The sequence below is a fragment of the Protopterus annectens genome, chromosome 9.part0, assembly GCF_019279795.1.
Source record: "Protopterus annectens isolate FY-2018-M chromosome 9.part0, PAN1.0, whole genome shotgun sequence".
NCBI lineage: Eukaryota > Metazoa > Chordata > Ceratodontiformes > Protopteridae > Protopterus > Protopterus annectens.
Window position 1 is genome coordinate 1,192,594,489 of NC_056743.1, and position 24,370 is coordinate 1,192,618,858.

Consider the following 24,370-nt stretch of genomic DNA (forward strand, 5'->3'; position numbering starts at 1 on the left):
AGAAATTCCCAGCTCAGAAGGGCAGAGTCCAGCCTCTCCTCCCACAAGAGTGCAGACCACAAACCTTCTTAATGTAAAACAACTGGCGTGAAGCCCAAGTGCTTAAACCAGAACTAATACACTTTTAGAATAACAGACACTGAGCCCTCAATCAGCAGTTCCCAACTTAGAAGGATGCAAGCTACCTGTCCTGCCACCACGGTGCAGGCCACAAACCTTCCTAATGTAAAACAACTGGTCTGAAGCCCAAGTGCTTAATCCAAAAGACTTAGAATGATAGCTACACTTTAATCAAGTTACTACCAAGCAGTAATAAATACAACTGAATACTTTAAAGAATGCCTGGATTAGTGCTCAGGTTATACAAACAAAGCTAGATTCAGCAGGCCTGGATCTAGTCTATGCTACAGCAAACAAGGTGTACCAATTTCAGTAAGAAGCAGTTTAGATATGCAGGCACTATAAGCCTTTAACCAGAAATTCCCAGCTAGAAGGGCAGAGTCCAGCCTCTCCTCCCACAAGAGGGCAGACCACGAACCCTTTTAATGTAAAATAACTGGCCTGAAGCCCAAGTGCTTAAAACAGAATTATACACTTTTAAAATAACAGACACTGAGCCCTCAGTCAGCAGTTCCCAACTTAGAAGGATATAAGCTACCTGTCCTGCCACCACAGTGCAGACCATAAACCTTCCTAATGTAAAACAACTGGTCTGAAGCCCAAGTGCTTAAACTAAAAGGCTTAGAATTAGTTACACCAAGCAGTAATAAATACAATTGAGTACTTTTAAGATGACGCAAAAGCAAAATAAAGTAGGAAGAAACACAAATGCCGTAAAAGCAGATTTTTTTTTTTTTGAGTGAGCAAATGAGATGGGCCCAGGAGTTACAGGACATTAACAAGTGCAAATGCAGGCCTTCAAATCAGAAAGTTGAGAGAGATGGAACACCGCCCAAATGGTCAATAACTACAAATTCTGGGCCAGAACCACTCCTTATGTGGTAGACAGGTTACCTAGTGCTTACCACTCCCACTGATAAGCTAGAAGGCTTCCCTCCAACACAGAAATGCTTGGGGGCTCAGAAGCTTACAAATAGTCCTGGATACAGCAAATCTGTATCTGGAACACTAATTACAGGAAAGGTAGGAAACAGACTTACAATTTTTTTTTTTTCAGAAAAGTAGAAAAAACAGTAGTAAAAACAATTCACATGCAGTGCAAGCTGGCACACTTGAGTATGTAGCAATATTAGTCCACACACAGTTTGAAAAAATGTAATTAAATTAAAAAGGACTAAAAGCAAGTGCAGAAAGGGTTTATTAGGTAGAATGCGGTAAAGAGATGGGACTGGGGGAGTGTCCTAGATCAAATCTACAGTGGGGCAGGCACTGCAAAAGCCACCAAATTTAAATACCAGGACAGGGAGGGGTGGTGGGGAAAAGTTTCAGCAGAGATTTGAGGAATCAGAGTGCAAATTATAAAACCAAAAAAATATATACTGATCTTTGTATATTTGCAGAACACTAAGACAACAGATATCTAAGCAACAATTTAGCTCTATAACACAGAATAATGCAGAAAAATATACTCAGCTCTATATATCTGCAGAAAGTCTTGTAAGGCTGTTCCACTTTAAATGCAGACTGCAAACTCCACAACATTGACTGCAACAGAGTTGCCACAGTTTCCTGTTCCTTCCCTTACTGTGCAACTCCAGCTGAACTTTTGTACTGGTTTTCTATGGAAGGCTTCAAACTCTCTTCATATACCAACCAATCAGAAGTTTCCCACTCCTCTGGTAATTTGGGGGTCCATCGCAGTTTCCTGCCGTGATGCTGTCAAGAGTTAGATTTTCTACACTAAATCCTTCACTTTGCAGGTAATACATAACCTCAGTTTCTGTTTCTTTAACTTCTCCATTATTAATCCTCTTTTCTACTTTTCCTCTTTGTTTTCTTATTTTTTATACTGTAAAATGTTCCATATCCTGGTGCCTTTGCCTGTATTTCTCTTAAAATATCTTTGGTGCTGCTCTTTTTGTATTAATTCGTTTTGCTTTCTCCTTGGCATAAATATTGCACCATATTAAATCTCTTTTTCTTTCCCATGTCCTATTTCTTCTTCAGATATCTCCTGCTCCTTCTTACTTGGGGGGACTCGTTGTACAATCATACAATGATATAATACTTCTGCGGTGGTGCAGCGGTGGCGTTGTTGCCTCACAGCAAGAGGTTCTGCCGTTTGATTCTCGGCTGGAGTGTGGGGAGTACCTTCTGTGTGGAGTCTGCATGTCCTCCCCGCGGTTGGGTTGGCATTCGAAAGACATGTGTAAATGGGTGTGCCTTCACTGAAGGTTGAACGTCGAGCTGGCACCTCGGCATTCATGAAAATCTACTGCCAATCATTAGCGGACCGGAGTTCCGCTGTGGCGATCCCTAACTGGGAAAAGCCGAAAGACAACAACAACAACAAGACTTTCTACACTAAATCCTTCACTTTTAAGGTATTTTCATAACTTCAGCTTCTATTTTTTTTTAACTTCTACCTTACTAATCTTCTGTTCTACAGTCCCTCTTTGTGACCTTATTTTTGTATTGTGAAATTTTCCATATCTGAATGCCTTTGCCTGTATTTCTCTTCAAATATTTTTGGGGAGGCTTTTTGCATTGATTAATTTGGCTTTCTTCTTTATATAAATATTGCACCATATCAGATCTCTCCTTCTTTCCCATGTCCATATTTCTTTTTTATACCTTTCGGGGGGGCAATGGGCCATCCTGTGGTGTAGCAGGCAGGCTGGGGCCTCATCCTGAGGTTCCACAGGTTCTAGATCCCCTTCATAACTACAAACCAATAATACAAAAGCTGAAAAAATGAAAAAAACAAAGCTGCAACACATCCACCACTCGTAAGGGTATAAGTTATACCCTTACGAGTGATAGATGTGTTGCAGCTTTGTTTTTTTGTTTTTGTCGATCCCCATCAACCTGTGGTAGCTGGTTAAATGCGGTCAGTGGACTGTTGATTGGTTGGTTTTAGATCCCTTCAGCCAATGGTGTTGAGCATTTTAGAGGGACTGCATGCATTGTTGACCTCAATGGTGCAGCGGTTAGCATTGTCACCTCACAGTAAGAGATTCCCCTGTTCAGATCTTGGCTAGAGTGCCTTCTGTGTGGAGTCTGCATGTCATCCCTGCAGTTGAGTGAGTTTTAAACACATGCAGGTAGGTGCATGTGTGTGTGCCTTCAGTGAAGGTTGGGTGCCAGGCTGGCAACTCAACACCAGAAAACTTTACTGCCAATCAATCTGTGGACCAGTGATCTGCTGTGGCGACCCCTAACCGGGAAAACTCAAAAGACATTGCTTTTTCTACATGCAGTGTTTGATGGCCTGTTTGGTTTTGCACCCTTCCAAGTTGTCCCCTTTGTCCACTTCTGAATATCTGATTTGATCTATGACTGGCATTATTTTTTTTAGAACTGTCTCTGACTTGAAACCTAATTTGACCTGATTGACACAATAGATGCATGGCTACGGCCATTTTCTCCAATCAAGTGTGTGTGTGTGTGTGTGTGTGTGTGTGTGTGTGTGTGTGTGTGTGTGTGTGTGTGTGTGTGTCGGTGTGTGTGTGTGTGTGTGTGTGTGTGTGTGTGTGTGTGTGTGTGTGTGTGTGTGTGTGTGTGTGTGTATGTCTGGTGTAGTTATTGAAGTGCATGCCTATTTTCATCCTGAGGCAATACCATTGGGTGTACTGTGTATGCCCCAGTCAACTGGACTTTTTTGAATTTACCGCTAGATGAATACTGATGTGCACTTTGGAGTTTAATAGTAGAAATGGTACATTATGGACAATACGACCCAGTACTCACTCACTGAGATGCATGCAGTTCAGTCAAAGCTGGAATAGTTACACAATCACAGACTACTCTCCTCTTATATATATATATATATATATATATATATATATATATATATATATATATATATATATCTGTGACCAAACAGCAACCCATCCTCTAATGTCCCATTCAAACCTGCACAAACTTTAAGAGCAGGCATTGTAAATACATACAAAACCACCAACAAATACTGCCACTAAATAAATTAATCAAAGTAAGTGTTTCTCAGTGTCTTGCATGGGCCTAAATATTAGGGTTCCTATTAAATGATCGAAGATGCAGTCTTTTGAATGTGTCTTGACAGAACTTGAAAGCATGAAAAGGCAAAATAGCGAAATGGCATATAAGCAAATTCTTTCCCTGGGAAAGAAATCGCTTGGCCACTTCCATTACTTTGCTGTTTTTGTGACTGTAGTGCGATCTCGAAGTTGGTATATTTAAGTAGGGGGGTGGGGGGTGAAGCCCCCCATTTTATGTAATGTTTAAATTAATTAATTATTATTATTTTTTTTTTGTGGAACAGCGTTTTTTTTTTTCTCTTGGAAAAAAATTGCTGTTCTAAGTGTTCTAGATTGTAAGCTTTCGCTCACATGGGTTTGATAAATCATCGTTCGCTTTTTTAAGCGTTTGATGATTTAACATAGACCCTAAATATTATTGTCCTACTTGGCTGTTTCCCCATCCAAGCATTACATTGCCAAGCTATTCAATAACTCCATAAGGACGTACCCCTTGAGACTGCCATACTATCTACGTGGTACAAGAACTTGGTACCTCCAAGTGCTTCTCAGCATCTTACATGGGTCTAAATATTATTGTCCTACTCGGCTGTTTCCCCATCCAAGCATTACATTCCCAAGCTATTCAATAAAACCATAAGGACGTACCCCCCCTGGGACTGCCATACCATCTACGTGGTACAAGAACTTGGTACCTCCACGTGATTCTCAGTGTGTAGGTGTCTTTATCCTGTAACTGCTTCCTAAACTGTTTAAGTACTTGTATAAACAATCCACGTCGTGCATGCTAGCAGCTTTATTCTAGCCTGTATTTCCAACCCCCCCCGTTTTCTACCACCTCCTTGTCCGCTCCTTAAGGTCCCCATTCTTTTTTACACTATCTCATCACTAGGTGGCAGTACACACCCTCCCCCCTTACCTACATTGTCTACTTAACCAGACCTAACACTTCCAGCATCTTTTTGCAAGACATTGGTCTTTATTTTATTTATTTAACATTTGTTTACTGGGAAAGTCTGACTTGGAACAAAGCCAATTTTCAGTGGAGGCCTGGGGAGAAACACTCCAGGTGCATGTCTTTGTAATGTGGGAGGAAAACGAAGTACCCAAAGAAAACCCACATGTATGCAGGGACATGCAGACTCCACACAGAATGCACTCCAGCTGAGATTCAAACCAGAGAACCTGTTGATGTGAGGCAACAAAGTTACCACTGCACCAATGCGCTGTCCAAAATGTTTCACGTTCTTTCCCAAAATGAATCACATAGTTCTGTTTCTCAGAGTTTTGGGCTAAAGTTAAACACCAAGCATTTCACTTACCTCTATGAGTATTGTTGAACTTTGGCTTTAGTCACTGATTGTTTTTTTTTTGGATTCTCAGTTTTCACTTTTTTTTTGGATTCTCAGTTTTCACATCCTCGGCTCCACATTCCAACTGCCTCTATTCCCTCCAGTCCCCTCCCACTTACATGCATTCATTTCTTCCTGTCCCCTCCTCCCAGTGGCTTACCTCCATTCATTCCTTCTGGTCCCCTCTCACTCCCTGCTACCTCCCTCCCCTGAGTCTTTATCTAAGAGGTGCCATCTGCGACGCTATTTTTAAATTGGCCTCCCTGTTCCTCGGTTTGACCCTAACGAGTAAGGCTGCTCGTGCACATACCAGTACATTTGAATATTCCAGCAGGCATGCATTGTCATTCATTCACTGATGCATATATATTGCTATTATCTGCTATCAGGTGTTTGCTGTTAATGTTGTACGTGTTCGTCAATTGTTTACACTTCTCTTAGTTAGATATTATTTGCATTGTATGGGATTACAAGCCATTTCTGTTTTACTTTAACTTAGTTAGATATTGTTTGCATTGTATGGGATTACAAGCCATTTCTGTTATACTTTAACTTGAGCAGCAGTTTCTAGCTTGAAACAGGCTTCCTGGAAACCTGCATGTTATACCTTAGATCATTGCTACATTTATCTCTGCATTCATTCTGGTAACAGTTGAGCCTGTACTGTTTTTGTCTTGCCACTTACACAGGTTTAGTGAATTATGTAGTATTGTTAATTTCTAGGTAGTAGAGCTGTTTAAAGCAACAGAACTTATAAAAATAGCATACTGCACTACTAGGAACTGTTAACTTTCACCCTGGGAAAGTGTATTGGTGAATAAGAAGGTCATTACCCTTAATTATAGTACTTAGCTTAACAACAGAGCAATAGCATTTGCACTGGCTCCAAAATCATCTCAACGAAATCCTGAGTAGTGTGTGCCATATTCTATTCAGCTGTACTTTCTGTAACTGTTATGTAGGTAGACTGTGCATTTTAGTTACGATTATCTCTGTAAACAACCTAAGCCTGAACCATGCACCTGTGTAGTTAATCAGCAAGATGTTTTCTTATTTTTATGTTGTTTCTTTTGTATGTGCACCTTGTATGATGATATCACTTTCCTGACAGTGCTACACACCAGCTATCTATTACTACCCTCATTTCATTTTTCTACTTCTATCTTTTTTCATCATCCTTTTCTAAATCTACCCCTATCATCCTTCACTTTCTCTTCCCACCACTTCCATACTATATGCTCATCTACACCCCTGTCATATTCAGTCTTTTGCCTCTATTTGTTTCAAATCCCACTTAACTTTTTCCTCTCTTTTATTTTAGCGCTTGCATGGGTCTAAATATTATTGTCCTATTCGGCTGTTTACCCATCCAAGCATAACATTGCCAAGCTATTTAATAACCCCATTAGGACGTACCCCCTGGGACTGCCATACCATCTACGTGGTACAAGAACATGGTACCTCCAAGTGCTTCTCAGAGTGTAGGTGTCTTTATCCTGTAACTTCTTCCTAAACCGATTAAGTACTTGTATAAACGATCCGCATCGTGCATGCTAGCAAGCCTTACTACGGCCTGTATTTCCAAACCCCCTCCTCGTTTTCTACCACCTCCTTGCGCTCCTTAACGTCCACATTATTTTTTACACTATCCCACCACTAGGTGGCAGTATACACCCTCTCTCCTTACCTACACTGTCTACTTAAGCAGATCTAGCGCTTCCAGCGTCATTTTGCAAGACATTGGTCTTTCCCAAAATGAATCATGTAGTTCTGTTTCCTCACAGTTTTGGGATAAAGCTAAACACCAAGCATTTCACTTACCTCTACGAGTATTGTTGAACTTTGGCTGAAGTCACTGATTGGTTTTTTGGACACTCAGTTTTCACATCCTCAGCACTGCCCGCTCCGTTCACCCTACAGGCTCACTCCACTCCCCTACCGTGCCCCCATTTCCCACACGCCCCCATTACCTGTAAACTTATACCTAGCCACAACCACACTCATACCAACAACCAATCCTAACTATCCTATTTCATCACACACCCCCTACCATCACTTCCAGTGTATCCACCCATATTTCACCATCACTCACCCAGCCAACACATCAATCACACTCTCTCCATTCCACACCCACATCTCCATACCTGCACACAGCTCATAAATTATGCCTCCCCCACACTCACAGCAAACAAATCACTAAGATGTATAGCTCTTCATATCTCCACCACCATGCTACTAATATCCCTGTATTCTCTCACATCCATTGACACACCACTACTTTCTTTCACCCCCCTCCCTAGCAAAGCTCATCTATTCCTAACCCAAGTAACTCATCATACTTTGCCATAGCACCCCCTCTCTTTAATACCACCTACATAGTCTACCATAGATTCACGCTACCATCTGCACTATCAAAAGCCACTTCCTCCTATACATCTACAAGACTACATATTTAACTCCCCAAACTTCTATTACACCTAGCTGTCCAGTTAACCTGCTCTGGAGATATACACACCAATCCAGGCCCCACCCTCCAAAACATCGATCCACATAGCTCCAGCTCTTTCACTACAGATCTCCTTCAGAATAGACACAAATCATCCCTTCTCCTCCTTAATATTAACTCAAGGAATATCACTAACAAAGTTCATAACCTATGTGCCACCCTCACTTCCCCAAACATTAGAATATTAACAGAAACCTGGCTAAAACCTAACATTAACAGTAATGAAATCACAGCACCAGACTACAGCATACTACGTAAAGACAGGCTACCTAAGAAAGGACTAGGTGTAGCAATCCTATTCAAAAATAATCTGTCACTTGATCTAGTAGACATAAAACTCCCTGATTTTGAAAATGCAGAAATAATACTTGCTACACTTAAAATCAACCCCAATAAAAGTATAAATATCTTTGGTGGATACATTCCACCAGGAAACAATATTCCCACACTAGAATGCATACTACACTGGGCATCTAACTCCCTTCCCCAAGAGACAATCCTTGTAGGTGATTTCAATATTGACTAGCTAACATGCTCCTCTTGTAATTCAACATCACATATTAACCTACACAGGCTTACCCAACTAATCACATCTCCCACTAGAACAGATAAAGCCTCCGGTCGACAATCCATATTGGACTGGACCTTAGTAAACAACTCAACGATAATGTCCCACTCAGGATGTCTCCCTGACAACCCAAGTGACCACCAGCCGACATTTCTCATTCGCGCTAAAACCCATCAAACCCACCACATCACCTACCATCAAATCAGAGACAAAAAGAATTTCAATGCCAATAACTTTATTTCCTCCCTGAAAAGCTGCAACTGGGAAACTCTCAGACAGCTACCTCTAGATGAAGCAGTTAACTCCTTCAACTCCACCTTCTTAAACATCCTCAACCATCATGCACCATCAAGAACCATTACAGTTAAATCAAACTACGCTCCTTGACTTAGTAAAGAATGTAGATCTCTTCTCAAAACACAGGATAAGGCCTGAGTACAATTTCACAGAAATAAATCCCACTTAACAAGACAAATTTACCTTGAATTACGTAATAAAGCCAAAAAACTAGTGAAATGGGATGAAACCAATTACTACCATAATATTCAAATAAAACACCAAAGCAATTCACAAAAATTCTGGGCTGCAGTCAATACTATACTACACCCTGGTAAATCAGCTACTCCCACTCCATCAACACCCAGTAACACAGAAAATGTAGCAACCCAGTTTAATACCTACTTTACAGAGTCAATCCAAGCGCTCACAAACTCTCAGCCCTACTACAATGACCCTACTCCTGTCACAAACCAAAATACCACCCATACCCAAACCTCCATCAACCTGTTTTCATTCCATCCTATCTGTGTAAACATAACCAAAAAACTACTCAAAAGACTCAAACCAACTACCCTAGCAGCTGATAACCTCCCTGCAGAATTCCTTCAAATTGCAGCAGAAGGAATAGCCTACCCAGTACCCATTCTCATAAATAGATCAATCACTGAGAGCCTGGTCCCCACTATTTGGAAAATTTCTCACATCATGCCCCTATACAAAGGACGTAACTCCACTGAGTTAACTAACTACAACCCCATTGATATCTTATTACCCCTGTCTAAAATTTTTTAAAGAGTCATCCACACCCAACTCATGGAATACCTTCAAAGAGTAAAACTGCTTACAGATACACAACACGGCTTCCGCCACTCTCATAGCACTACCACAGCCCTGATGTCCTTTACCAACACAGTTAACCATCATCGAAATAACTAGGAATACGTATAAGCTATTTTCCTAAACCTGTCCAAGGCCTTCAGTATGGTTAACCACCCAAAACTAATCAATATCCTCTCCTCCCTAAACCTGTCTACCTCTTCCATCTCCTGGTTCCAAAATTATCTTGCAGGACGTCAACAAGCCAACCTCTGGCAGCAACAACTATCCCCCCTCCTTCCAGTTGACATAGGAGTTCCCCAAGGTTCCATCCTGGGGCCCCTACTTTTCTCTATCTTTACCAGTCAACTCCATACCTCCGCACCTCATGCCACCATAGTCCAATATGCTGATGACTCAACCCTCATATGCTCAGCCTCCTCTCTTCAAATTCTCTACAAATACAGCCAAGAATCTTTCCTATTGGCTAAAAATTGGCTCACTGACTTCCACCTCATCCTTAACCCAAACAAAACAAAACTTCTCTTCTTTCATCCAGGCAAAACCTCCTCCTCCCCAGTCAATACTCCCTCCCCACCTATTAGGATCTTAACCAAAAACAATACCATCATTGCCCCCTCAACCCACACAAAATTGCTACGTGTAGAAATAGAGACAATCTGAAATTTGATATACATATTGCCCAAACAATTTAAAAAAGTCCACAAGAAACTCGGTCTCCTGTATAGGAACAATAGATTCCTTACCAAGAATACTAAATCCACTATTGCCTGAACTCACCTCCTATCTACACTCTTATATGCTTCCCCAGTACTAACCAACCTCTGTAAAATAGACCCTGCCAAACTTGAATCTTGCTACGATAGCCAGATTTACAACAGGTGCTTTATATAGATCCCATCACTGCACATCACTTAGACAACTAAACTGGCTTGAACTTCCACAATTAGTACACTTTAATCAACTTACCTTCGCTCACAAAATCCTCCATCACCCAGATAAAACTCCTGCTTTTCATAATCTCTTACAGCCATACAACTCCTCTAGACATCTCCGCTCTTCCAACAAATCCCTCCTACAGGTCTCCAAGGCAAACAACACAGCCAGGGAATCATTATTCTCACTCTACATTTCCAAATTATGGAATAAACTCCCAACTTCTCTTATTACCAACTGCTCCATACCACAATTCAAAAGGCTTCTCAAAACACACCTTTCAAATTCTTGGCTCTGTCCCTGGAACCCTAGATGATAGTCCTCAGTAGCTACAATACACTTTTGTATTTCCTACCTAGGTCTTGAAACTGGAAGTGGCTACTGTATTATATCCAAGCACATCTGTCACTCCTGTACAACTTATGTCCTCTAGCTATATTCTACTGTATTCTTTCATTAAAAACAGCAGCTATTTGTTATTCATGTTATCCAGGATATACTGTTTGCATATATACTACTACCTCTTCATGTAATTATAGTCTTCCACTCTGTTTGTATAGCACTGCATTTTTATTTATTATTGTGTACTGTTTCTATTACTGGTTATTCCTTTATATTATTTGTGTGTCATTTGGATTTTTATGTATTGTTCTATGATTTATTTAATAAATGGGGAACTTTTCTCCACGGGCATCCGCTGAAAAAGGGCCTGTGTCCAGTCGGACTTTCCCGGTAAACAAATGTAAGATAAAATAACATGCAACCTTCCAAACCACACAATTGTTCACATAAGTACAATGACACAAGCTCCAAAATCACTCAGCCAACTTGTCTCACTTCTTCTGACGCATTAGACCTCCAATCTCCACTGCACGTTATTGGTTCGCAAACTGTATATTTTAAGAGTGTGAATTTTTATTGGTCTTAGAGCTTAACTGTAAGTCGCCGTAGAATGATGATGTATAGTGATCGGGAGAGTCGAAAATAAGGTTGTGAAATATCGTTGGGGTTTGTTGTAGCAGGTATAAAACAAATTATGTAGTATTTAGTTGCTTACGGAAGAGTATTTGGTGTCTTATATGTATGACTTTAAATAGGGTGGATATTATGCTTTCAGAAAGAAAAGACAAAGTTAGTGAGTTGGGCGGGCGGATGAATTCACGAATGTGGTTGGGGAATCTTTTTTGTGAGTGCGCTGTCTGTTGCTAGGAAACGAAAGCTCTTGTATATGCCTCCGCTTGGGTTAAGCTTTTGGGCTACTCTGTTTTTATAGGTGGTTCACCGTCCGAAACCTAAATTATTGGTGTGATCCACTGTTAACAGTAAGATTATTGCATATCGTGTTAGTTATCCCACCCATGTCTACTTGTACGCAGCATTATTAATTCTCAAATGGACGTCGTCAGAAGTAGTCTGGATGATATTTCAAGACCTGCATCTATTTCAAGGATACGGTCCGGGAGTCGTGCTTTATCTGCTATTTCATTTGACAGACAAAGGGCAAACGTGACAATTATGGGATCCTTGGTAGTTTTGACTCCCGAACCGCAAATACCACAAGAGCAGTGTGACACACTTGATGTGAGCTCCTGCACTTCTGACTCCCCATCTGAGTCTTCCGAAGCAGTGGCGTGTAAGGCTGACCATAGCAGGGATCGGGAACAAGAGAAAAACAGTTTGGAATCTTCAGAAAGTTATGACGTTGACGGCGTTGAAGAGATCTTTTGTTCTTCTCATGAGATGGTTAGTTCTGTATTGCAGAAACTGCAGTGTGTCGCTACAGGATCAGAGAGCATTGTGAGCCCAGTAGATTCAGATGATGAGGGCGCTGATGCACATCAGGACAACGCTGAAGTAATGAAGCAGGTAGATAAAACAGAAGACTGCGGTGAAGAAAGCAAAGACCCTCAACTTCAAGATGCCATTAAGAAGATGAAAAAGTTAGACTGTATTTTGGCAAAGAAACAGACCAAGGAGCGAATGGTCAAGAAACTGGGACAAGAACTCAGGAAAAAGCTGTGGGATGAACTTGAGTCCTCAAGACCTGTGGGATGTTCAGAAAGTTCTGAAGAAGCAGTAAATACTAGGCAGTTTATGGCTTTATCACCAAGCCAGTCTACTACTACTACTGATGTACCAAGGGCCTTTGAAGATGCCACCTTTGTTTCTGTATTCCCCACACAGCTTCCAACAGAAGTAAGTGAAATGGCAGAGAAACAGTCAGAATATAATGTTAAGGACAAGGTAGAAGAAGCTGCTTCATCAAGCAGTAGGACAGATGAGGAGGACAACAGCAGCCAGTGCAGCAGTAGACACCACAAAAGGCAGAGAAATAGCAAAAGACAGAAAAACTTTATCAAAAGGAATGTTCAGTTAGTGAAGAATGCTGGGTGTTCAACATTTCTGACAGATGATGAAAAACAGAGGCTTGCAGAACTGCTGGCAGATATTGATGCTGATGATAGCAGAAACACTGAGCTTCCAGTTGCTGAAGATTCCTCTTTGTGGGATTTGCCCCTGTCTGCAGGGGAAGGCTATACCCCAGAATCTTCTGAACTACAGCAACTGGAAGATATTGATCAAAAACTGAAAGCTATCCTCCCCACTGAGGATTTCCTTGCAGTGTGTAGCCCTTATTCCAGCATCTTAAAAGAGTTTCACGATGGCAGCACTACAGAGGACCCTACCAATGTTCACTTATCATCTTATGTCTCTCTTGAAAACCTGCATGAAGGCCACCCCCATTTTAGCTCCAGCTCCTTGTTGTCACTTCCTTAACATTGGGGTGTCACATCTTTTTATCACTAAAGCTCAGTTGCATCTGTGCATTCAGGATGTCCAGAAGGACCTCGGTCAGCATTTAACTCTCCAGCTGCCAGCAGCTGTAGTGTAGTTCTAGTAATGCTTATAGAGATACAGAAGTATATCAAAAGTTTCGGTCTCGTACTGTATACCATTATAATAGCACTGCTGATCCCAAGTTGAACCTACACATTTAAATGTATTGCAGTGAAATAATTCTGAATCTTGTAATTACATGGCATTGGAAAGGACATGAAGTCGGTACAGCTGACTTCATAAGGATGAACTTCTAAAACTGAAATTCATTATGTCTGCTTTTTAACACAGCATTAAATCTGGTGTACAGTAGTATCTGGAAAAAATCCTGCAAGCCACACATTATTGTGACTGGCCTGCACTTTTATGGCATGTCCCACAGCCTATTATAATTATTATTAATCTATTATTATAATACTCAACAAAATTACATGTTGCTTAATATGACATTATAAAGTACTGTTTGTGAAATTTTTAGATTTTTTTTAATTATTCATATCCTTTATTGTTTTAGTTTTAGATGAAATTCATTGTATTGCTTTATTTTACTTGTTTCATATTTAAAATGTGTAATCTGTTTTGCTTTCTAAATTACTTCTACAAAATATTTTTCATTACTAATTGTCAACACCAAAGATTTGTCATAATTTGGATCTAATTTTTTTCCTGTTTGGATACCTTAGCACTGTAATAAACTTGACTTTAATCGAACATAGAAGTAGTATTGCTTGTGAAAAGTGCAGTATGGGTTGGAATGTCTAAAAATATTGGAAATGGAGTATGATGACAGGTGTTTATTAATCACATAAAGTGGAATTTTGTAGGTATAGTAGAAGAGCCCTATTTCTTATCTTAATAGTGCATAAAAGTGTAGATGGAGTGGCACTTGTGAAGGTGGTAGGATGTGTCAAGAAAGTCCTTGTAGAGGGGTATATCATTAGTTGCAATAAACATGTTTTAGTAATGAGTATTCATGGAGGCAAAGGAAATTGTTGTAAAATTGTGGTGGCATATAGAAGTAATACACAGAAATGTCTCCCTTTCCTGTCAGGCTGTGCACATTTCATCCAAGTAATGCAACATTTAGGTTGGAGCTTATAAGTGTCCCTTCCACTGCATTTGCGTATAGCTGCTCATGATTTTAAGATACTGCTTTTACTTGTTACTGTTAGATGTTCTGTAATGTCTTGCAGTGTTTGTTACAGCAGGATCACAGTGTGACATTAAAGTCTGTGTTACTGTTAATGTTTGTAATAATAGCCAACATGCTTATTATTTTTGATATAGAGGACTGCATTAACTGTAGATTAATTTTACTTCATATGAAATTGGGGTATCTTGTTGGACTACAGATTGTTTTTAATGTCGTCTGTTGGTCTTCTGCTTTTCTGTTTGCTGGATTACGTTTGTGTTAATGCATAGAAGAAGGCAGTGAGGCACAGCTTTTTTGAGGGTGTTGGGGCTAGAACTTCAGAAGTAATTATGTCAGCATGGTATAATGTAGATAATAGTAATATCACTAATGGCAAGTATTAGTCAATCAGCTGCACCAAACCATTTGCCATAATATGGATGTGTAGATGCTTTGTGTACTACTCTTCTTAACAACAGCAAAGTGGAGTGAATGTGGAATCTTGCTTCTTTGAATCTGCAAGTCCCTATAGAAATTTGTGTAAAATTCTAAATCTTAGTGCTTCTGTCCTAACAAAAATAAATGAGAAGTACATAAAATTGGTAAGGCAATATCATGCTCAGTCCATCTTGTTTGCATTTTTCTCCTTACCTTCCATAATTTTTTCAGCTAGTTAGCACCTTAGGTAAATATTTTCCTCATCCTTTTCGGTCTTTCAACCTCAGGGGATGGGACTGATTATCTAATCTTGTAAGAGCATGACATTAGGTATCCATCCTTCTTAGCATCTGCACTTCAGCTTGTGTTCATTTAAGGCTTATTTATTTTGTAATTAGTGTTGGGTCTTTCAGCTGATGGCCCTGTTAAATTTAGTCTGCATAATGTTGTACATCAGAGGCTCTGCTCTTAAAATGGTTTCACCTGACTGCTACTTGCCATCCTTTTCATCATGCATCAGCATGAGATGACCAGTCTCAAAGAACACCAACGGCCTGGGAACTGGAAAAATAAACTAAAACACCCATACAGTTCCACAAACAGACTGATTTATTGAAAAGGTTTAGCTCTTTCGTCCAACATTCTCATTGACTTCTTCAGAACACATTACAAAAAAGTTTATTCATTAAATGTCTAATCTCATTAGTGACATCATGGATATTCAAATGTGTGGCACATCTTAAACCTACAGCCCAAGTATAAATACAAGTTTTAAAAAAACAAATATTGAAAGCACATATACAGAACATGAATACTGAATACCACTTTAATATTAAAATACACTCTAATGTTTTGTTAAAAAATACTAAAGTGTTAACATTTTAACTATTTTTAACTTCAAAACACACTCATTCAGACCCAGGTACTTGTCAGCACCCAGTGTCGGTTCCATTTCAATTATAAAACTAATAAAATTGATTTTCCACTGATCACCTCTATTTTGATGTTGGTGGTCTGGAAAATCAGTTTAGAGGTTTTAGAATTGAAATGGCAAGTGACACTGGGTGCTGACAAGTACTCTGGTCTGAATGAGAGTGTTTTGAAGTTTAAACAGTTAAAATTTTAGCACTTTAGTTTTTTTAACAAAACATTAAAGTGGTATTTAATATTCATGTTCTGAATATGTGTTTTCAGTATTTGTTTTTTAACACTTGTATTTATACTTGGGCTGTAGCTTTAAAATGGGGCGTATAGATTACAAAAAAAGTTAATTCATTAAATAGCTAATGTGTTCTGAAAAAGTCCATGAGAATGTCAGACAAAAGCGCTAAATCTTTTCAGTAAGTCAGTCTGTTCATAGAACTGTGTTGGTTTGTTATTACATGCTGACCAGTAAACGGCGGGAGGAACTATGACTCTCTTAAGGTAGCCAAATGTGTTGTCATCTAATTAGTGATGCGCATGAATGGATGAATGAGATTCCCACTATCCCTACCTACTGTCTAGCAAAACCACAGCCAAGGGAATGAGCTTGGCAGAATCAGAGGAGAAAGAAGACCCTGTTGAGCTTGACTCTAATCTGGCACTGTGAAGAGACATGAGAGGTGTAGCATAAGTGGGAGGCCTCAGCTGACAGTGAAATACCACTGCTCTTATTGTTTTTTTCACTTACCTGGTGAGGCGGGGGGGGGATCTCACTTCTGGCTCCAAGCACCTGGGCACGACCCACTCCAGGGACAGTGTCAGGTGGGGAGTTTGACTGGGGCAGTACACCTGTCAAACAGTAATGCAGGTGTCCAAAGGCGGTCTCACGGAATCCCACAGAACAGAAGGGCAAAAGCTCACTTGATCTTGATTTTCAGTATGAATACAGACCGTGAAAGTGGGGCCTCACGATCCTTCTGGCTTTTTGGGTTTTTAGCAGGAAGTGTCAGAAAAGTTACCACGGGGATAACTGGCTTGTGGTGGCCAAGCATTCATAGCAATGTTGCTTTTTGATCTTTCAGTGCTGGCTCTTCCTATCATTGTGAAGCAGAATTCACCAAACGTTGGATTGTTCACCCAGTAACAGGGAATGTGAGTTGGGTTTAGACCATCATGAGACAAGTTAGTTTTACCCTACTGATGATATGTTTTTGTGATAGTAATCCTGCTCAGTACAAGAGGAACTGCAGGTTCAGACATTTGGTGTAAGCTCTGGTGGTCTGACATTCATATATTTAAATTCTTGTTCCAAACTTCTTTATAAATCCTGTTTCACTAAGTGCAAGTAGTACTTCATATTCTAATTTAAAAAAAAATGTCAGTGTTGATTTAGTGTCTGCATCCACTACATTTTGATACGCAGAAAGACAATTGTCTGTCCTGTAATGCAGTGGCTTTTGCTTTTTGTTCTTGGACTTGATATTTTTCTCTAGTGTTTTCATATTTTTTTTTCTGCTAAGCTATTTTGAGATAGGTGATAGGGAGCAGATATGGATTGACTGATGCTATTATTTTGTAGTGCCTTATCACTGACAGTCTGCTGTGATAGTCCATTTCTTGTATTGTTTTTAATATTACAGTAGTCTTTTTATGAGGTAGTTAAATGTTTGCCATTACCTATGGCCATCCACAGCAGTTAAGACAGACTCTGTGAGTGCAATTGTAAAATAAGAATGACTACATAAAAAGAACTACTTTAAATTCTGGGATATAATCACTGACTGGACAAGGCAGTCATTGTGCCTGTGATTTGTCTTGCGTTACTTGCAAAAAGCAGTTAAGTAGCCACAGTGATCTGTATTTCAGAGTGAACAGCATTTATTTATGTAGTGTATGTGCTTGCATACAGACTTGCAACTGGAGATGGTGACATTTGGTTGGTTGTTAAACAAGAATAAAGGCATCCAGCAACATATTCAAATCATAAACCAAAAGTAACATGTACTAAGCGGCAGTAACTGCATTGAACTAATGTACTGTACAAGTGTCAAAACAACGTAAAGGGTACATTGCCAAACTATCCCCAGAATCTTCATGAGCAAGAAGAGACAAGAAATGCGTTTTTACTTTTATCCTATAATATTGCTTAGAATGATGATAAAGCAGCATTTCATGTTCATGTGTGGCTAAGGCAGGTTTACCCATGGATTGCTTTATTTAATCAGTTGGGCTGTATCCTTATAACCAGACTAGTCCAGCTGTGGGTAGGTCTTGCTTTGCCTACAACTAAACATGCTAGATTGCTAAAATGTGTTGCCTGACCATTGATTAGCTAATCCCATGGGTGATTATGAAGGCGCATTGTGGACCATTTGACACCCATTTTATACTTTTTGTCAATAGCCACCATATGATGTTATGACCAAGACATTTTATTATTACAACTCCTTAATGCCCCTCATATGTAGTGATCAGCTGTGATGTGTAATATTGAATTTGTCATTTGATTCCACATAGTAGGCTTCCAATATGTACAGCCAACCAACCCTTTCTAGTGTGACTATAAGTGTACTTTGGACAGTGCTGGGTTATTTCTCTTTTTGTTTGGATGAATTTGTTTATTCCTTTTTTACCTCTGCTTCTGCTGACCATCAGGCTACTATATTGTCTGCCATCATCCATTTTATTTCCCCTTGGGGGGGGGGGGTAGAATGAAACAGTAGCATGGACATCATCCAGGGAGTAATCATCTTTTTTTCTTTCTTTCTTTATACTTTACATTTCCCCTAATTTGTATGCCTGTTAACTTCCCACATAATGTTTGAACAGGATGTCACTCGCTTCTGCAAGTGATGTACTTCTCAAAGACCGTGCAGCCATTGCAGTAGGCACCTATTTATTGTCTCCAGTGCTTAACAAGCATTCTAGTGCAGGATGTACACCAACCACTTCCCTTGAGGAAGGCAGGCAGTTAAGTGCCTCATCATTTTAGTTTCTTCCTCCCCTGCCATCTTCTTCAGTTCCTATGCCACTAATTGAACCAAAGTCACTTGGGACTTAATTCATGACTTTATTCCTCTGTGCCACCACAGTGATGGTAGTTTTATTTATTACTAATGATATTCAGCTATCCTGTTGTAACTCATGTGTAGTGGATGTGTGGTATTTGACCATTCTGTCTTTTTGTATAGTAAACATGAGATTCTGTCACTCCCACCTCTTTGAATTGGGAGGCAGAATCCTATAAATATTTTCTTTAGAAAACTAATTGTTGCTTTAAGTGCAATGAGGTTTATAATTATGCACCTTTTGTGGATTAATAAATGCTGGCGGTTCATTATAGCTGTGACCCCCCCCAATAAAGATGCTATGGCTGAACTTCTTCACCCCAACTACTATTGCCATACCAGGCTGAAGACCTTTCTGTTGATTTGGACGTAATAATCAGCTTTTGTCTGTGGCTACAAAGATAATTCACTGGGCCTGTATATGGTTTTAAAATTAAAACTGTAAAAGTTTCATAATGCCATGTATCCTGTGCCCATTTTTGTAGAAAAGGAATGATTAAAACATGCAAGTACTTTGTCCAAAGTTATCTTTTTAGTTGCCAAGAACACGTTCTGCCTCCACATTTCTAAGTTGACCCATCCTGTAAGAGTGAATTTAATGGATGTAAGATCATTGAAAGGAGTGGTAGAATGCTGAGATAGTAGTTTACCAGTTTTGAATTACCTGATTTGCAGTTCATCTTGAGGTTTGAGTGCTTTCTAAAAAACCTGCTCAATCATTAGTCCAAGACAGGAAATTCTGTCCTTGAAAAAATCTGCCTGTAAATAAACTCACAGTTATCTTGAAGTCCAAATGCCCTTAACATGTACAGTACCATCTGTAGATTGCTCTAGTGATTTTCATCCTTGTTAACAGAATATTGTAAAGGCAATACTGCACTTTATAAATATTTTGGATACTTTGTCACTTGCCTTTTAACAAATGTCATGTACAAACTGCTCTCCAAAGATGAGATGATTATATTAATTCAGGCCTTTTTGCATGTATGTTTGGATGACTGATTCATTTTCATCTGCATGTGTGCTTATGCTAGGTCTGTTTTATAAAAATGTTCCTCTTTGTCAGTGTGATTTTCTCAGATCACGGTACTGGATACGACACAGTATGTAGTACATGTTACTGGTAACCACAAAATCTTCACAGGAACTATGGGTACATCTCAGTCATTCTATTCCACCTTGAATAGTATGCCAAGTTCAATAGTTGTAGATCTTCTTGAGTCCGAGGCTGTATGTCGCACGGTGAATTTTGAGACTGGCATTTTGTTTGAGATCAGTCCTGGCTTTCCTGGCTTTTTTTTCTGACAAAACTTGTGTTGCTTTGTGTGTGTTTTTGTAGCAGAGAGGTGCCATAATTTTATGGTGGCATATGTAGTTTATTTATTTATTTTATTTATTTGCAGTTTGTTTACCAGGATGGTCCATTGGGCCACGAGGAGCCCGTTTTCAATAGAGTCCTGGGGAGAAAAGCTCCAGAATAATGCAAAAAATATAAAGGTTCAAATTACAAAATACAAATATAGTTACAGAAGTTATAAGATTTAGAAAAAAATTGCAAAATATGAGAGACTATTTTTTACGTAGTACTAAGTTGCAGTAGCAGTTAGTATGATGCAAGATAATTTCATTTTTAAGCAAAAACAGTACTTGTACAATCTGAGGATTCCTAAAAAAGAAATTTCAAGTATGAGAAAATTTGCAAACTACATAGTACTAAGTTGCAGTGTATTGTATATACGAAGGAGAAGTTAGTAAGATTTAAGGATTTCCTCACTACCTTGAACACATGTTGCTTGAAGACTAGGTTACTGTCTACATGAATTCCTTGATCCCTGACTAGTAAGTCGACTTTTAGGGTTGTTTTATTGATGATACAGTTACCTGGGGTGGTCAACTTCCAAAAGATACTATAATGCATTTCTTGGTATTGAATTGTAAGACAAGGTATTGGCACCTACCGTTTGTCTGTTGTTAGTCTGTCTTGTGGGGATTCAGTGAATGCTCCCAGTTTGCAATCATTGTGAACCTCTGAGAAGCAGATGCCAAATGGGGCAGCCCAGCACAGAGCCCTGAGGGACTTTACTGTAATCTGCCTCTTTGTAGAGATGTCCTCCCTGACCCTAAACTCTTGGGTCCTTTCTCTGAACCAGCTAGCTGTCCAGTACGCTATAAAGGGGTTTATGCATAGTTCCATAAGTTTATTGACAATGTTCGAGTGAGATCTTGTAGCTAATGCTTTAGCCAGAGCTAGGTAGGCAGTATGCACCACTTTCCCCTTATCCACTGCCTTGACCTTTTTAAAGAAATCCACCAGTTTCAGTAAGCATGACCCAAAGCTAAACTGGGATGGATCCAGTGCCTGGAGGTTTCTTAATGTCCTTGTTAATAATTTCCATGATCATTTTTTTTCATGGCTTTACAAATAAGACTAGTCAGACTAATGGGCTTGTAGTTTCCATGATCCGTTGAAGATCCTAATTTATGAAGGGGGATGACCATCACCTCCATTCTGTTGGCACAAAGCCTGTTTTAAGACTGTTGTTTAAATAGTGACTGCAGGGGTCCTGATAAGTCATAATCTAGACTGTTCAGGAAGCATCCCAAGATGTTATCAGGGCCTACTGAGGCTGTGTTCTTGGCTATAGTGAGCACACTCAGTGCATGCTCCCTAGTTATAGTTGGAAGGGTTATGTTTGATGGCATTTCTTGGGGGGGGGGGTGGTTCGGATTGAGTTGGGGGTAAAGCTGAAGCTGAATTTGTTCACTAACAGGTTTGCTATATTGCTAGGCTCTGTAAATGTGGCACCATTAATCACCAGTTCGGCACATTGTTGCGTGCTGCCCTTGAGGTTCCTGAGGTAGCTGAAGAAGGCCATATGATTATCTTTTACCTAGGAGGCTGTCTTAACTCAAAGTTGGCTTTGTGTGATGGTTAAAGGCCAGATCACTGTCCACATATGTTTCAAAGTCCTTAACCACTGGGTCTACTCCATTGAAATGTATTGTCTGTGGTAATTCCCGGGGTCAGTTGACTTCCGAAACAATACTATTACACATTTTTTTGGCATTCAGCTTTAGACATGTTACTGCCATGGATTGCAAGTTTGTGACCAGCTCTAATGGAGGATATTGGTTTCCCTGGAGAATTCCATTATTGTGCCAAGCTTGCAGTTATCTGATAACTTGGTCAGCCAGAGACTTTTGACTTTAGCTTTGACTTCTGAATAGTAAATTCTAAAAAGGAGTGGCCCCAGCACAGAGCCCTGAGGGTCTCCGCTAGTAATTGACCTTTTACTGGAGGACTACCTCCACACTGTAGTCTCCTAGCCTAACTTTTTTCTTATGATACAACATTTTCCATAGTCAATTTCACATTGCCACGTCTGTGTGAGTCTTGATTTTGTAGTAAATTGCCTACAAACATATCAGAATGACCACTGATACTATTCCAGAACTCTCTGGAGGGGAATTATTACCAGTGGAAGAGAAATGAGATGTTCTAGGACATTTTAGACCTAATACAGCTAATGAAAATCTTTGCAGAATGTTGTAGTATCAGTGTGATGGTCTCTGTAGTAGGTAGTGATTCTTGTAACTAATGCAGGTATAACTTGTGATGAGCCCTGGTGATTCATTGTTGATGCCCTTATTCAGCATAGTTGTGTATATTATTCAATATTTTTACATACAGGAATACATTATATTTTCACATTTCATTTTACCGTTATAGCATTGATGGCCATGGTTGAAGAACAGAAGTATGAGAAGTCCGTGACCAAATTCGACTTGGAGAAAGAAATGGAGCTCCGGTTTGAAGTGGAGGGAGGGGAAACTGTGCAGATGGAACTTCTTTCTGGCTTGACAGAAATGTTTGGCACAGAACTGACCCACAAGAAGAAGTTTACATTTGATTCTGGTTCAAAAGTGGCTGTCTTCACGTGGCATGGCTGCACAGTGCAGCTGACAGGCAGCACAGAGGTGGCATATGTAGCCAGAGAGACACCAATGCTGCTGTACTTGAACTGTCATGCTGCCCTAGAGCAGATGAGGCACCAAGCAGAATGTGAGGATGAGCGTGGGCCCAGGGTAATGGTGGTGGGGCCTACTAATGCTGGAAAATCTACATTGTGCCGACTGCTGCTGAATTATGCTGTTCGAATGGGACGTCGTCCTACATTTGTAGAGCTAGATGTAGGGCAAGGATCCATTTCAATTCCTGGAACCATGGGGGCCCTGTATATTGAAAGGCCAGCAGATGTGGAAGAAGGCTTTTCAGTTCAGGCTTCACTTGTTTATCACTTTGGCTCAACAGCTCCAGGGACAAACATCAAATTGTACAATAAGGTATGGGCAAGCCTTGTTATGAATAAAAGTAAGAATTTGCAATGAGGAAAAATATCTAATAATGTACACTTTACTGAGAAGTGATCCAGTCAGTCATTCAGACTAGCATATTCTTTTTTTTTTTTCAAATATATTTTTATTGCATTTTCCTCTTTTTTTTAATACAAAAAAAAAGAATAAAACAGAAATATATAAAGATGAGATACATGGAATATCCATTTGCAATAAGCATAATAAGATATACAGAACATATACCGTCAGTGTTCAGTTATCAATATGCAGAATTAACTAACATTCAAACTATTCACATTTAAGTTGTAAGGCAACATCTGCTTTGAGATAATAATCCTAATAGAATCTGACATAAAAACAGTTGCATCAAGACATTCTAGCCTACCAAACTTAAATTGTATCTTGTACTAACTATGTACACTATATACAATTGATGTCACCTCAAAATGTTCATTTTATTTACACTTCTTAGACCTTTCCAATTTTAAGATGGGTACAAGTTTTGCAATATTGATTTTCTTTAATTTTCCTTATTTACTTAGAGTAATAATGATGATGTAGTCCATTGTTTATAAACCAGTTTTACCTTAAGATTTCTATAAGCGTTTTCCAATATTTCTGATAATAGGATAGTTTTTTTTTTGGCTTCTTGTAATTAGTTTGCTGGCTAATATGTATTTTATAGCCATTCCTTTCAATTCTTCCCATGTAATTTAATTCTATCTAACCAAGTTTGAGCTATATATGATTTCATCATTGCACACAATTGTTTACATATGAAAAGTTGGTGGGGAATACATGTAAAATTGGAATTTCCCATGACAGGATAGATTTAGTGTATCCCTTTTTTTCTAACTTGGTTCTTAACGAACATAATAATTTGTAAACATTCTTACAGCTCCAAAAAATATGGAATTTCCCATGACAGGATAGATTTAGTGTATCCCTTTTTTTCTAACTTGGTTCTTAACGAACACAATAATTTGTAAACATTCTT

At 39.4% G+C, this 24,370-nt stretch overlaps 2 protein-coding genes across 4 annotated transcripts in view; both read left to right on the forward strand.

The window, feature by feature from the left end:
* Positions 1–11,543: 11,543 nt before the first annotated feature.
* The window catches only part of CLP1 (cleavage factor polyribonucleotide kinase subunit 1), a 181,930-nt gene continuing 169,103 nt past the window's right edge, over positions 11,544–24,370 (forward strand). The window contains exons 1-2 of one of the 3 annotated variants that reach the window (XM_044084105.1): positions 11,544–11,639; positions 22,748–23,361. In XM_044084105.1, coding sequence (XP_043940040.1) covers positions 22,753–23,361 — 609 coding nt within the window. In that variant the 5' untranslated portion in view covers positions 11,544–11,639; positions 22,748–22,752. Of the gene's footprint in view, positions 11,640–22,747; positions 23,362–24,370 lie in introns of those variants that run through there. The other 2 variants (XM_044084107.1, XM_044084104.1) reach the window with 2 other exon arrangements.
* FSIP1 (fibrous sheath interacting protein 1) lies at positions 11,797–14,163 on the forward strand. Its single transcript, XM_044084103.1, has one exon. It carries the CDS (start codon positions 12,010–12,012, stop codon positions 13,393–13,395), a length of 1,386 nt encoding a protein of 461 aa, XP_043940038.1. The 5' UTR covers positions 11,797–12,009; the 3' UTR covers positions 13,396–14,163.